The sequence below is a fragment of the Haliaeetus albicilla genome, chromosome 9 (assembly GCF_947461875.1).
Source record: "Haliaeetus albicilla chromosome 9, bHalAlb1.1, whole genome shotgun sequence".
NCBI lineage: Eukaryota > Metazoa > Chordata > Aves > Accipitriformes > Accipitridae > Haliaeetus > Haliaeetus albicilla.
Genome location: NC_091491.1, coordinates 32579285 through 32592639, shown reverse-complemented (window position 1 = coordinate 32592639; position 13355 = coordinate 32579285). Strand labels below are relative to the sequence as shown.

General features: G+C 50.9%; 1 protein-coding gene and 3 non-coding genes across 4 annotated transcripts; all 4 read left to right on the top strand.

The window, feature by feature from the left end:
- Positions 1 to 2224: 2224 nt before the first annotated feature.
- On the top strand, positions 2225 to 10220 carry NCL (nucleolin). Its single transcript, XM_069792496.1, has 15 exons — positions 2225 to 2449; positions 3161 to 3268; positions 3881 to 4181; positions 4530 to 4679; positions 5124 to 5309; positions 5538 to 5621; positions 5878 to 6013; positions 6390 to 6526; positions 6994 to 7120; positions 7344 to 7477; positions 7837 to 7972; positions 8077 to 8228; positions 8748 to 8874; positions 9322 to 9539; positions 9743 to 10220. Exons 1-15 carry the CDS (start codon positions 2432 to 2434, stop codon positions 9820 to 9822), a joined length of 2094 nt encoding a protein of 697 aa, XP_069648597.1. The 5' UTR covers positions 2225 to 2431; the 3' UTR covers positions 9823 to 10220.
- On the top strand, positions 5730 to 5799 carry LOC138687012 (small nucleolar RNA SNORD82). Its single transcript, XR_011326352.1, has one exon. It is a non-coding gene; the product is annotated as a small nucleolar RNA SNORD82 (small nucleolar RNA).
- Positions 8377 to 8453, top strand: LOC138687013 (small nucleolar RNA SNORD20). Its single transcript, XR_011326353.1, has one exon. It is a non-coding gene; the product is annotated as a small nucleolar RNA SNORD20 (small nucleolar RNA).
- On the top strand, positions 9053 to 9191 carry LOC138687009 (small nucleolar RNA SNORA75). Its single transcript, XR_011326349.1, has one exon. It is a non-coding gene; the product is annotated as a small nucleolar RNA SNORA75 (small nucleolar RNA).
- Positions 10221 to 13355: the final 3135 nt, after the last annotated feature.

Here is a 13355-nt window from a genome sequence, read left to right as displayed (position 1 = left end):
AGGGCTGCCAGGAGGTCCTGACCGCAGGTGGGATACAGGGAACAGCCTAGCCTAAATGCCGGCATCTGCCGTGCCCCAGCTACCTTCCTCCCTGTGGCATCCCTGGCCCTTTACAGCCACAGCAGCGGCTGGTAGGGTCAGGCCATATCTGGACCTGTTCAACGGTGTGTGGATTAACACAGTGCGTGGATTAATGCAGTGCCGCGGGCAGCGTTGGTTCTCACTCCTCTGCACACGGGTGCTGCGCTCCTCCGCCCAAATGCTGGGTCCTGCTGCAGCCTTAGAGGTGCCAGCGCCAAGGACAACCTGCCAGCTGAGCACGCTGCTGGGAGAAGAGATGGAGCACAGGCCACACCAAGATGTCCTCTGCCAGGGTACCGAGGCTGGCCAACTGCCAGCCCAACCCTTTGCTGATCCCACCGCTGGGACCATGTTATTAGACACATGCAGTGTCCTGGCTGCCAAAACTGCCCCTGGCTGAAGCAACAGTTGTCCCTTTCCCATGGCAAACCAGTCCTCCCACTGCATGGAGAGGAACCAAGGCCAGCCCCAGCACTGGCAGCACAGCTGTATGAGCAATGATAATAGAGGATTTTGTTGCACCATGTGCAGACACGGTAAGGAGCGTACAGTCAGCTCTTGCTTCAGACAGTTAAAAATTCCTGCCAGGCCTCTACTTCTTCCATCTCCATCACCCTGCATCCCCATGGGCCACCCTGAGTCTGTGTCGCTGCGTCACCTGGGGACGGCTCCTGCAGCACGCAGTGGGACATGAGCCAGACGTTGCAGTTTCAAATGCAGAGTCCAGCTGCCCTGTACAAGGGGTTTCTCCATCTCCCTGTGTGTGTGACCAGGGCTGGGACATGGGCAGTGTCCCCCTCTGATCCCATCACCTCTCTGTGAGCGGGTGCCCTCAGCTGTGGCTCTGCCTGCTTAGAAGCTGCCTCTCCTCACCCAGCAGAGGAGAAAGAGGCACCAGGACACCCAGGTATGTTGCCTCACCCACTGTGTGTCCCTTGCTTTCAGGTGGCACTGAGCAACCCAGGGGTGTCCCCTCAAGGCCATCAGGGCTCTGCAGGACTATATTCACTGAAAGTCTGGGGATTTGGTTTTTTTTCGTTAGGGCTCCCTAAGATTGTGTTCCCCAAGTTAAGGGCTTCTCTCAGGCAAGCTGCTACAGTCACACGTGTGTGAGTCAGGAGCCTGAGGAGCTGGCTGGACACCCAGTTTTAAGTGGGAGGGGATATAGGGCAGTGGGGAAGCCCCATCAACAGACATCACCCAGGTCCTTGAGGAACAGCGTGTCAGGCAGGGGCAAGACAGCCCCCAGCCCTGCCAGCAGACTGGCACGTTAAACAGGGGTGCTGTACACTGCCCTGGGGTCGTTCCTACCCCGACTTTACAGCCACTGGGGTAAAACTCCACAGGGAGAAAGCTGGTGTCTTCTTTCAATGAATGAAGTCAAAAGCATTCACCAGGCAAGCACAGGTTTATTTTTCCCCCAGCGTCGGGCCTTTTCTCCCCACCGGGATCTAGTGGAGTGTGGCAGCTGCAAGGCACTCCGGTGCCAACTGCAACCCCAGCAGCTGCACGCCGACCAGCTCCTGGGGATGCTGCTTCAAGCTGTCCGAGGGGGCTTAGTGCCTCCCGAGGGTCGGGCAGGGGATGCCGGGGGGCGGTGCGGGGGGAAGTGGCAGAAGCAGCGCTGGGGGGGTCCCAGCGCCGGTCCCTTTGCCAAGGCCAAAGGAAAAGGCAGAAGCGTGCTCAGGCCGAGCTCCACCCCCGGAGCCGAGCTGCCGCAGGGCAGGCCTGGGAAGCCGGCCCCGGCACCCCGCTCCCGACCCCGGGACCGCCGGGACCCCCGGCCCCCCCTCCCGGCCCCGGCCCGGCTCCACCACGTGGCCCGCCGATCGCCACGTGCTCTCCCGCCGTCCCGGCCACGCCCACCCTCCGTTAAGCCCCGCCGCCCAATCAGGGCGCAGGCGCCGAGCTGCCGCCCTCTCATTGGCTAACGCCGATTCCTCCGGGACGGGCAGCGCGTCCCCCCGGCTCTCGCCCCCCACCTCACAGACTCTCTCTCGCCGGCGGCTGTAACGCGCTTTCCCGTTGGCTGATCGCAAGGCGCCGGAGATTGGCGGAAGGGCTCGAGGGGCGGGGGCGGCCATTGGCCGGGCGGCGCGGCGCGCGCGGCGATTGGCTGAAGCGGGGGCGGAGGGGGCGTGGCGCGGCGGAGGGCTAGGCAAGCGAGCGGAAGGGGCCCGCGCTCGCTCTTTCGTTTCAGTCCCCGGTCCGGGTCGCCAGCGCCTCGCCGCCGCTCCCGCCGACCGCCCGGGGCCCGCTCCGCTCCTCGCCTCCGCCCCGCCGGACGTGCCCACCCCTCTCCCGAGACAGCTCGGCCGCCGCCCCTGCGCCGCCAGGCACCGCCGCCATCATGGTGAAGATCGCCAAGGTGAGGGCGCCGGGCGGGGCTGCGCTCAGCCGCCAGGCGGGAAGCGAGCGGCCGCCGCCATGGCGGGGCGGACGGATGGCGATGGCGGGGGGTGGGGGGGTGGGCAGCGGGGGCGGAGAGCCGGGCCGCCTTCCCGCTGCCGTCTCCACGGGCCGTGCGATCGTTTCCAGGCCTCCGCTCTCTCACCGTGAAGATGGCGGCGAGGGGAGGGGCCGCGCGGTCGGTGGGAGCGGTTTCGGGGCCTCGTCCCGTCCCGTTCTCCGTGTTGCCGCTCGCGGGGGCCCGGCCGCGGGAGGGAGAGCGGGGCGGGGGCGGGAGGTGTGAAATGGGGGGTGGGGGGGGAAGGGGGCGCACCTCGGCGCGCGCCGCGTGGGAGCGCGCGCAGCCCGGGGAGGGGCGGGGCTACGCCGCCGGCGCGGCCACGTGGTGCGCCGGGGAGAGCGAGCACGTGGGAGCGCGGGGAGCCCCCCCGCCCGTCCCGGGAACGTCCCGCCGAGGCGAGGCGGGGGGGAGCACCCCCGGGTCCGTCCGTCCGTCCGTGCCCCCCGCCGCAGCAGGGCTGCCCCGGCCCGGCGGGGGCCGCCACGTGGTGGGGCCGATTGTCCGCCGGTGCGAGCGGTCGCAGGTGTGCGGGGTGCCTCGGAGTTAAGCGTGCTGCTCGCTGCCCAGCAGGGAAAGGAAGGTCGTCTCACAGCTCGCTGTCTCTTTCAGACTCCCAAGAATCAGATCAAACAGAAAAAAATGGCTCCTCCCCCAAAAAAGGTGGAGGAAAGCGAGGAAGAAGAGTCCTCCGACCTAGAGGAAAGCAGCGGAGAAGAGGTGATTGGTCTAAAAATGAAGTCAAAAGCATGCACGTGTTTACTGAAGTGTCATGAGGGCTGGGGGGTAACATAGTACGTGACAGAGAATCAGCATTAATAAAACAATGGGTGTCTGTCAGTTAACTGTGGCTGAAGAATAAACTGGATTTCCTAAGAGAAAAGCAGCGTGGGGAAAACTAGCTTAGCTGCTAAGTCTGTAGTTCTGGGCTTTGGAAGGACTGCTGGGATCTTAAGGCTGTCCTAGTACCGATGAGCAAGTGGATGATTGATTATTCTAGTAGAGCATCAGCAATAAGTGATTCATCACGCAAAAATACTATGCAGGACTGAAAATTTCAAGCTACTGAATGCTACTAGAGAGGTCACTGGTCTTGCTTCAGGATGATTGGAGATGCTTCAATGTTCCATAAGTAGTCTGTTAAAAGTATGAAAAAAAACTGGCTCTGAGCTTCATTAATTCAACAGAATAGGCAATTTAACGTCATTCAACATAAACTAAGTCTGTCAGAAGGATGTGCTGTAGACTGCAGTTGCTATATATTTGTCTGACATTGGAGTAATAGTAGTTTAAAGGGCCATGATAAAAGTCTTACACTAATGTGTATTTCAGATGATCCCTCAGAAGAAACAACAAAAAGCAGCAGTGACACCAGCCAAGAAGGCAGCTACTCCTGCAAAGAAGGCCGCTATTCCTGCAAAAAAGGCAATTACACCTGCTAAGAAGACTGTGGCTACTCCAGCTAAAAAGGCTGTTGCTCCATCACCTAAAAAGGCTGCTGTCCTAACCAAAGGAGCAAAAAATGGAAAGAATGCCAAGAAGGAAGAGAGTGAGGAGGAGGATGAAGATGACGAGGAAGATGAGGAGGAGGAAGATGAGGAGGAGGAGGAGGAAGAAGAGGAAGAAGATTCTGGTAAGTTAATTTTGAAATACGTGTTCATCCTTGTATAAGTTGACTAAAGCTGTTCCAATCAAGTCACTGAATTTGAGTACCTTTGGAATTGAAAGTTTAGTATGATTTAATACTTGCGAGAGGGGGGTTCATTGATTAAAAGGTGGTGAGGAAGGAAAGGTGGGGAATTGGTGAAGTTTGGAGGAGAACTTGGGCTGCAGCTGCATTACGTGCAGCATGTGAAGCATCTTCTAGTTTTGTGATCATTCCTTCTTGAACTTTGCCAAAATCTTGTGAAACAAAGTACTTTACTAGTAAAGTTTGAAGGCTGAGTGATATGGGTAAACATTTGCTGTACTGTTGGTGCAGATGAGGAAGAGGAACCAGCAATGCCTGTAAAGCCTGCAGCCAAAAAGCCTGCAGCAGTACCAGCCAAAAAGCCTGCAGTTGTGCCAGCAAAGCAAGAATCTGAAGAGGAGGAGGATGATGATGAGGAGGATGATGAGGAAGATGATGATGGTATGTGGGATTTAGGAAAACTTTGTCTGACACTTTTTTTTTTAATTAGAAGATGTTAAACCAATAAACACAGGGAGCTGGGGGGGGTGACTTAATGGATTAGTCAAGTGATGCAGAGTGTGTGTCTGTCTCCATTTAGTGCCTACCTGGCTACTTAGCTGGCTACTATTGTCCATCAGATGTGGCTGACTGGGTGATTATTTCCCTATTGCTAGTAAAACTTTTTACTTTTGGGGAACAGGTATTGTTTTTTAATGCAGTAAAACTTGAGGGAGAGCCAGCTTTTTTATAAATACTATAAATATATATATTAAATGCCTTTCCTAAGAACATAAAAACTTAAGGAGGCATGAAAAACACTATTTTTCTTCATAAGATTTTCTTAAGTCTCAAAAGGGGCTTAATCTTGAACATGTCTGAAATCTTGTGCTCAACTTGTTTCAGAATCTGAAGATGAAGCCATGGACACGACCCCTGTTCAGGTGAAGAAACCTACTCCAGCAAAGGCCGCACCAGTGAAAGCCAAGGCAGACTCTGAAGATGAGGAAGATGAGGAGGATGATGAGGAGGAGGATGACGACGAAGAGGAGGAGGATGAAGAGGATGCCGAAGAGGAAAGTGAGGATGAAAGTGAGTTTAAATGTTTTTGAGACCATAACTCTATAATATAAACAGGAAAGATGCCTGAGCAAAATTTTTGTCCTGTCATGGTCTTTTGGGCTGAGGAACAGTTGCTGTAGTGACAAGAGAAGGTATTGCATATGACTGGTGTAAAGATTAATGCTCCTGTATTGATCCAGTATAGAAAAAGTTGTTTTGTACTTATATTTCAGTCTTGTTGCTTTTTCTTTATCACAGAACCTGTCAAGGAAGCACCTGGAAAGAGGAAGAAAGAAATGGCCAACAAAAGTGCACCAGAAGCCAAGAAAAAGAAAACTGACGGTAGGTGGTGTGGGATCATCAGACAATGCTTGTTTGATGGACCGTTACTGGACTGCTGGGCAAGGCATATAACTGTGAAGGGACGGGATGCTGAGTGGGTTTTTTTCCAGCACAAATGATGATTATAAGGGACTTAATACTGAAGTATGATGTCACTTTTGAGCAGAAGCTGATGTGCTAAATAAAGCTGTCTGGAGTCTTGGCTTCCAGTTCTTTTAACTGCCTTTAAAAAACTTTATTACCTTTTAATTTAAAGGGCCCACTTCAGCATTCTCCCTCTTTGTGGGAAATTTGGTCCCCACCAAGGAGTATGAAGAACTGAAGACTGGCATCAAAGAATTCTTTGGGAAGAAGAATATTGAAGTTTTAGATGTCAGAATTGGTGCTTCCAAGTGAGTTCATCAGTAGAATTTTGCTGTTTATTTCTTTTAATTGGTAGTAACTTGTTTGGAGAGGTATAACTGTGCTGATGCTGGTTCCTATCAGGATGCTGGGATGGTTGCTTGATAGCATATAGAAACTGGAAGAGGCATGGTATTGATACGGGTATAATACTTGCCTGGCTTGCAGCTTTTTCGGACAGTATCTCCCTAAAGGGAGAGCTGGCACTTCAGTACAGAGCTGTTGTTCTGGTTATGTGGACCAGTTAGCATTTATTTTATCAAGTCTAACCTGACCAGTGGGGACCTCTCTGGTTCTGGGTTTCTCTTTGTGTTCTCTGCTACTAGAGATAGATCAGCTTAAATAGTAAGGTTACTCTTCTTTCAGGCGATTTGGCTATGTAGACTTTTCATCTGCTGAAGATCTGGATAAAGCTCTCCAACTGAATGGAAAGAAGTTAATGGGTTTGGAAATCAAACTGGAAAAAGCAAAGAGCAAAGAAACGATGAAAGAAAATAAGAAAGGTACGGCCCATAACTCTGAATACCTGTGCATGTCAAAAGTTGTCATAATTGGGCCATGGAACAGGCTTGCAGTGTTACTGATGGCTGCTATTCTGCTCTTTTAAGGCAGATCTTCCTGGTTTGGACTCTGTATCATAAACAGTTTCTCAAATGCTAATGGATATGCAAGTTCAGACTGGAATATCTGGAGATGTGATCCCAAGAAATAGTGCATGCTGGGGTGGCTGAGGAGGAAATGGCTCTTCTAAAGCTTTAGGACCTGTTTTCTGAATTTGGTGCCCTTAAAAGAAGTACAGTGGCAGCCTAATTAACTTTCATAATATTTGCTTTTTCAGCTTCTGAAAATATGAATGCTTTTTGTCGTTTATTTTCTGCTGGATCAACTCACTGATTCTCACTGAACTGGCAGTGTAGATGAGAAGGGATTTTTAGCTGGCAATGTGAAAGTAACTGTTCTCTCTTTGCAGAGAGAGATGCTAGAACACTGTTTGTGAAGAATCTGCCCTACCGCTTAACTGAAGATGAAATGAGAGAGGTGTTTGAAAATGCACTAGAAATCCGAATAGTAATGAACAAGGAGGGGAACAGCAAAGGGTATGTAGCTGAGAGCACTGTTCGATGTTTGCTGTTCCTCAAACTCTTGGCATATTTTGATAAGCTCATGTGTCCTTTAGCTACCTTAACGAACCTGCTGCATTAGGTGTACTGAAAATGCTAACTTTTAAAGCATTTTCCTTCCACTTCCTTTCCCCCACCATTCATGAACTTAGTCATTCCTGAAAGGAGGCATTTGCTTATGTGCTTTTCTGTGCTGTAGGATGGCCTATATTGAATTTAAAACAGAAGCTGAGGCAAACAAAGCTCTGGAGGAGAAGCAGGGCACAGAGATTGATGGTCGTGCCATGGTCATTGACTTCACTGGTGAGAAGAGCCATCAAGAACATCAGAAAGGTACTTTTCTAGATAATAACATCCACACAATTGACATTTAGGATTTAATTCCACTTGTTTCAATAGGTTGCTAAGGATAGAGCAACTTGAAGCACTGTAGGAAAACTAAGTTAGCAGGAAGGGACCTTTTGCCGAACTTGTGCTCTGCATCCTGTGCATTTCATGTGTCTACTGCATGTTTTGGATAAGGGGGGACAACTAGTCTAGGTGGCCAAAACAGTGTTGCACTTAGCCTTGTGCCTCACCTTGAGGTGGGGAGGGGGCAACAACTACTCTCACCCTAAAGAAGGTCCTGTGACTAGAGGAAGAGAGCTTTCCTTCTCCAAACTTGCACTTACAGCACTGAGTTCTCTCCATAGGAGGTGGAGAGAGAGAGTCAAAGACCCTAATTGTCAACAACCTCTCATACGCTGCTTCAGAAGAGACTCTCCAAGAACTGTTCAAGAAAGCTTCTTCCATCAAGATGCCACAGACCAACCAGGGCAGGCCTAAAGGGTATGTTGTGCCTTTCTTCCGACTCCTGAGTTGGCATTGCGAATGACTTAGCTCCACAGATCGCTTGTGCTCCCAGGCTGACCGAAGTCTTCCTCTCCAAATAGGTATGCGTTTGTAGAATTTCCCACAACCGAAGATGCCAAAGAGGCATTGAATTCCTGTAACAACACAGAGATTGAAGGCAGAGCAATCAGATTGGAATTCAGTTCACCGGCATGGCAGAAAGGGAACATGAACGCAAGAGGAGGATTTAATCGTAAGTGTTCCATATTTCACCACTTGATCTTGAGACAGCTGTGGCAAGAGTGTACCATTCATGCAAACTTAGGGCTGCTTTTTAAAAAAAAAAAAAAAAAAAAAAAAATGCTTGTGGAGTGAAAGACTTGCATCATAAGCGAGCGTGCTGGATATGATGACTGATTATCTGAAATGCTGATGAAACTATTGCCGAAGTCCTCTAGATAGTCAAGTGCTGATCCAGCAGTGTCTGTTCAGTTAGCATCCCTATTGATAAGATGCAAGCATCTATTAAAAAAAAAATTACTTTGACAATGTACCAGGTTGGCTGATGGAGATACTTTGATGTCAGGTTGTAACTGCAGTCTGGAAAAAGTTTTCAAGGACTTCAGGTGCCCGAGCTGTTACTTCAAAACAAACCCCTTAGCCCTGTGAGCTGTTCTAGAAGCCAGTAGTGCAAGCTGGGTGTGATGTTAAGAAACTGACGGTTGCCTTGCTCTCAGACATGGTGATCTCTGAATGTATTCTCTTACCATAGAACAAAGCAAAACGTTGTTTGTCAGAGGCCTTTCTGAGGACACCACAGAGGAGACGCTAAGAGAATCATTTGAAGGCTCCATAAGTGCTAGAATAGTCACAGACAGAGACACTGGATCATCTAAAGGGTATGTTAAACTCCAACTGGGATTAGTTCAGTTGCTACAAAAAGTCTCGCTTTAACTGATTTATGCAGTGCAGGGTGTTTCTTAATGCTCATGCGGGTGATTCTTTGAAGCTAGTAAACTGCACAGAATCAGAACAAACTTACAGCTTTGGGTCTGTTTGTAGAGGGCAGCGCATGCTCACTTCTCAATGAGCTCCTTCCTGCCGACAAATCTGTGGCAGCCTATGGATTCGCACGAGAAGAATATTAACTGTTCAGTACTGGCAAACTCACAATGGGGCTCCATCGATTGTGATTAGCCACTGCTGTTCTACAAGTAGCATGGTCCTGATCCCTGTGTGGTTGCAGAAGTGCAGGTGTTTGTTTCTGAAGGGACTGGGGTCGAGTACCTGTAGGTGGTGCTACAGCTTGTGGAGTTTGACTGTCTTTTGTTTAACCCGTTTCCTAGGTTTGGGTTTGTGGACTTCAGCTCCCCAGAAGATGCCAAAGCAGCTAAAGAAGCCATGGAGGATGGAGAGATAGATGGAAACAAAGTGATCCTTGATTTTGCCAAGCCAAAGGGTGAATTTCAACGTGGCGGTGGATTTGGTGGTCGTGGTGGCAGAGGAGGAGGCCGAGGAGGAAGAGGTGGATTTGGTGGCAGAGGTGGTGGCAGAGGATTTGGAGGTAAGAAGAGGCAAATGCTGCTGTTCTAAGGGGGCATGCTCAATAATTAACCCAAAGCTGTTCTTGGGATTATCGTGTGGTGCCACCACAGAGTGCTTGATGTGAATTTATTTTCTGTCCTGTGGCAGGATGGGTTTGGAAGGGCAGCGGTATCTGTGCAGGGATACCTGTAACTCTGCTTTTTGTAATAATTTTCTTTCTAGGTAGAGGAGGTGGCTTCCGAGGAGGAAGAGGAGGAGGTGGAGATCACAAGCCGCAAGGGAAGAAGATAAAGTTTGAATAAACTTCCCCTTTCCTTTCCCTTCTCCTGCTCTCTGAGACTATCTGAAAGGACTCCGGGGGTTTTTATTCTCCTTTGATCTTGGCGGAGCCTTCGGAGGACATTCCAAGATGCAAAGCAGTACTGTGAGCCACTTGGAAGATACAATTTTCATTTCAAGGAAGAGAGAGCAAGCCATTTTGACTGCTTGCCTATTCAAATGAACTTTTTAAAAAACGAGCGATAGATGTGGGAATTTACCCCTTGTCTGTGAGTTGTCTTGAATTTATAATGTTTTACCCATGTACAAAAATATTTTTTTTCCTATAAACTTCTGTAGCATTTTTGCTGTAAAAATGCAGAATGTTTTATCATTTGTGCTTCAGCACCCTGTCTTGGACAGATTAAAGGACCTAAACTGGTTCGTGTTACTTCTGTGCTGCTAAGTGAGGCAGGGCTGTGAGAAATTGTCTTGAGTCTTCTCTTAAGGTCGTTAACGTCACAGGCAGCAGCTAGTGTCCTGCTTCGCTCTAGCCTACGTCAGGTCCCAACAATATACGTGTGCTATGTGCTTAGAGTGTTTGCTTGTAGGAAGGAGTAGGGGAGAGGAATACCATGTCTGAGGTAACATGCCTACAACCATACTTTTAACTGAAGATGTATGTAATGTTATATAGTAGCCAAATGCTTTTTTACTTTCATTGTTTGAAAAGAGTAAGTCGGATCTTGCACCAAGGCCCTGCAGCTTGATAATGCTCTTGTACAGCTATTGCCTCTTGTGCTTCATTCCAGATTGTCTCCTCTTGAGTCGTACTGAACTGTGAAGCAAATATATTGAAACATGGGGTTAGGGAAAGTAACTGCTTGCTACCTTGACCAAACACAGGCTTCGCAAGGGTGATTGCCTCCACCAGAGTGGGGATGAAGGCGCTTGGTCCTGGCCCAGTCCCATAGCAGTAGTTACTGGTCTCTTTCCAGCCATGCACTTGGCTGGTGTCCTGCAGTGGCAGCTATTAGGGGACAATGAGTGACTGCAGCACGTGGGTACAGAAAGCAGGGGGGTAGCTGCTGTTTTGGTTTAACTCGGGCAGTATTGGCTGCAGGGCTGTGTAGCTGTCAGTTCAAGCCTACCCTGGGCACAGGTACCGCAGGCTCAAATGTCAAGTGCTTGTGTCCTCCTGGATGGTCCCTCTGCCAGCCTGGGGGCTTATCCTGCCTAGCTAGTGGGCAATGACCTCCAGCCTCAGCTCTGGCTGTGGTTGCAGACAGCTCCACCTTTCTTGTATGTTGTAGCAATGCTGGGACTCTTTTTTTCTTTTTCTTTCTTTCTTTTTTTTTTTTAAAATCCTTGTGGCCCCTTGTGTGCTGATGCAGTCATCTCTTTACAACATACAGCCCCTGGAGGGGGAAAAAAGGGTTTCTCTACAGATAAAATATTTTATATTAAACCCGAGGGGGAGCGGTTGCGTTTGGCTTGAGGGTCCTGCTTCTGCTGGAGACCCGAGGACGGGTCTGTGGGTCATTTCCCCCCGTCCCTTGAGCAAGGGTTCCTCCTCTCCAGCCCTTTGGGCATCAGCCATTTTGGAGCCGTCACCCGAGCCCCGCCGCCAAATGGTCGGGAGGGCGGTGGCGGCGGGGCCGGCCGCCAGGGGGCAGTACAGGCCCGCGCTCGGGCGGCGCGGCCGGGTCCGGCGGGCTTAAGGGGTCCGCGCTCGCCGCCAGCCCCGCGGGGCGAGGAGCCGAGGCGGGCCCGGCGGGACGGTCACCCCCCTGGGGGGGGGGGGGTGATTTCCCGCGAAGAGCTCGGAGACCCCCCCCCCCGCTTACGTGTGAAAGAGGATGAACAAAGGGATTTGGGGGCTGCGGCGTCCTTCCCCCCCCATCTCCCTGCCTCCTGCAGTCGACCTCAGACCTGCCCATGGGACCCAGACCCACTTTCACATTGGAACGCAGGACACTGGATCCCTGGCTGGAGCATTTGCTCGCACCCTGTACCCTGCGGAGGAGTCCCACGGCTGGAGGAGACAGCCCTGGGTCACGCTGGGGGGAGAAAGAGCAAGCACATCCACGAGTGCATCTGCTCGGCATTTGCCTTTTGTCCTCACCTGTGAAATTTTTGAAATTTTTGGCCCAGCCTGCCAAGTCCAGCATATCCTGGTCCCCTTTGCTGGCCTCTCTGCTCCCCATCGCTATGTCAAGCAGCCAAGCTGGGTGCCAGCCCTGGAAACCCCCAGCACCCAAATGCCTGGCTTTCCTCCTCTTCAGCCAGGTTCAAACCTGATGCAGGTCTTGCAGACATGGCTCACTCTGCTCTGGGGTTGCTGCTGGCCCTGTGGCCTGTGTATCCCATTGCAGTATGGCCAGGGGATGTGTCACCCTGGGGTGGTGCTTTGGTTGGGGGGAAAAAAGGCAGTGAGCAGGGTCCTGCCATGGAGAGGGTGACAGGGACAGCGAGGTGGCGACCTCCTTCAGCACAAGGAGAGGGTGTTCGACAAAACAGGTGAGTTTCCAAACCTGCCAAAGTGTCTCTTCCCACAGAGGGCGAGGTGAAGAGCTCCTTGCTGCAGGGTGCCAGAACAACCTGAAGTTTAGCTGGGTTTGAAATGCAGCTGGAGGAGCGCATGGAAGAGAGAAAATATCCACCGGCCCTTGTTAAACATCATGCCAGGCTCCGCGAGGAAGCCATGCCAAGCCAGAGCAGGGCAGCCACAGCCCCAAATGCCCACTCCAAGCAGCAGTTTTGCCACTGTAGCCCATTACCAGATTTCATTCCCAAACAGCCAGACTGTCTTGGTCAGCAGAAATCCTCTAACAATGACACAAAGTGAGGGCTTGGGGTTTTTTTTTAATTCTCCTTCTTCTTTTAACCTTTATTTAGAAACTAGAATATTCACCAAATCTACAAGGTTTCTCTGTACAGGTCCCACCAGGTGAAGAGCAACACTGAGAGATTTCTGCACGCAGCCCTGGCTCGCCATGTGCATTGCTACGGAGAGCGAGAGCTGTCCCTGCATATAGGATAAATATACAGCCTAATGTACTGTACCTGACATAAATTACAGAGGTGTCAATTTGGAAAGTATTTCTGAACTCGCTCCTGTTGGAAGGAGGGAGGGGACGGGAAAATGAAGGAGTGTTCTGTACTGCCTAAGCCCAGCAGGCACCAAAAATGCCCTTGGGGCTCTGCCCTGTGCTGCCAGCACTTGCCCCAGGGACACGGTGCCGCTGGGTGCATCATAAATCAAAGTTCATAGTATCGCTGCCAGCCCTGGTACCAAGAGCTGAGCCCTGGGCAGCAATGGGCTTTCTCTTCCTCCTCTTCAAATCTGCATCTTGTCTGAGCAGACGAGGGACATTTGCCGAGAGGCGGCATGGCTTGGCACAAGGGTGCCTATTTTGGCTGGTTTATGCCCTTTTTTTTGTTTGTTTTCTAACCTGGGGAACATACAGACTTGGAGTACATGAAATGGGCCTGTTTCCAAAACACATTAAGAAAAAGAAAGAAAAAAAAAAGGCACTGCACAGGGGGACCTTTGAGGTAGTCGAAATTTTTTCCT

Coding starts and splice junctions, on each gene's coding strand:
- NCL (XM_069792496.1), top strand. Junction 4,680..5,123: donor TGATGAGGAAGATGATGATG/GTATGTGGGATT, acceptor AACTTGTTTCAG/AATCTGAAGATGAAGCCATG. Junction 7,478..7,836: donor CCATCAAGAACATCAGAAAG/GTACTTTTCTAG, acceptor TTCTCTCCATAG/GAGGTGGAGAGAGAGAGTCA.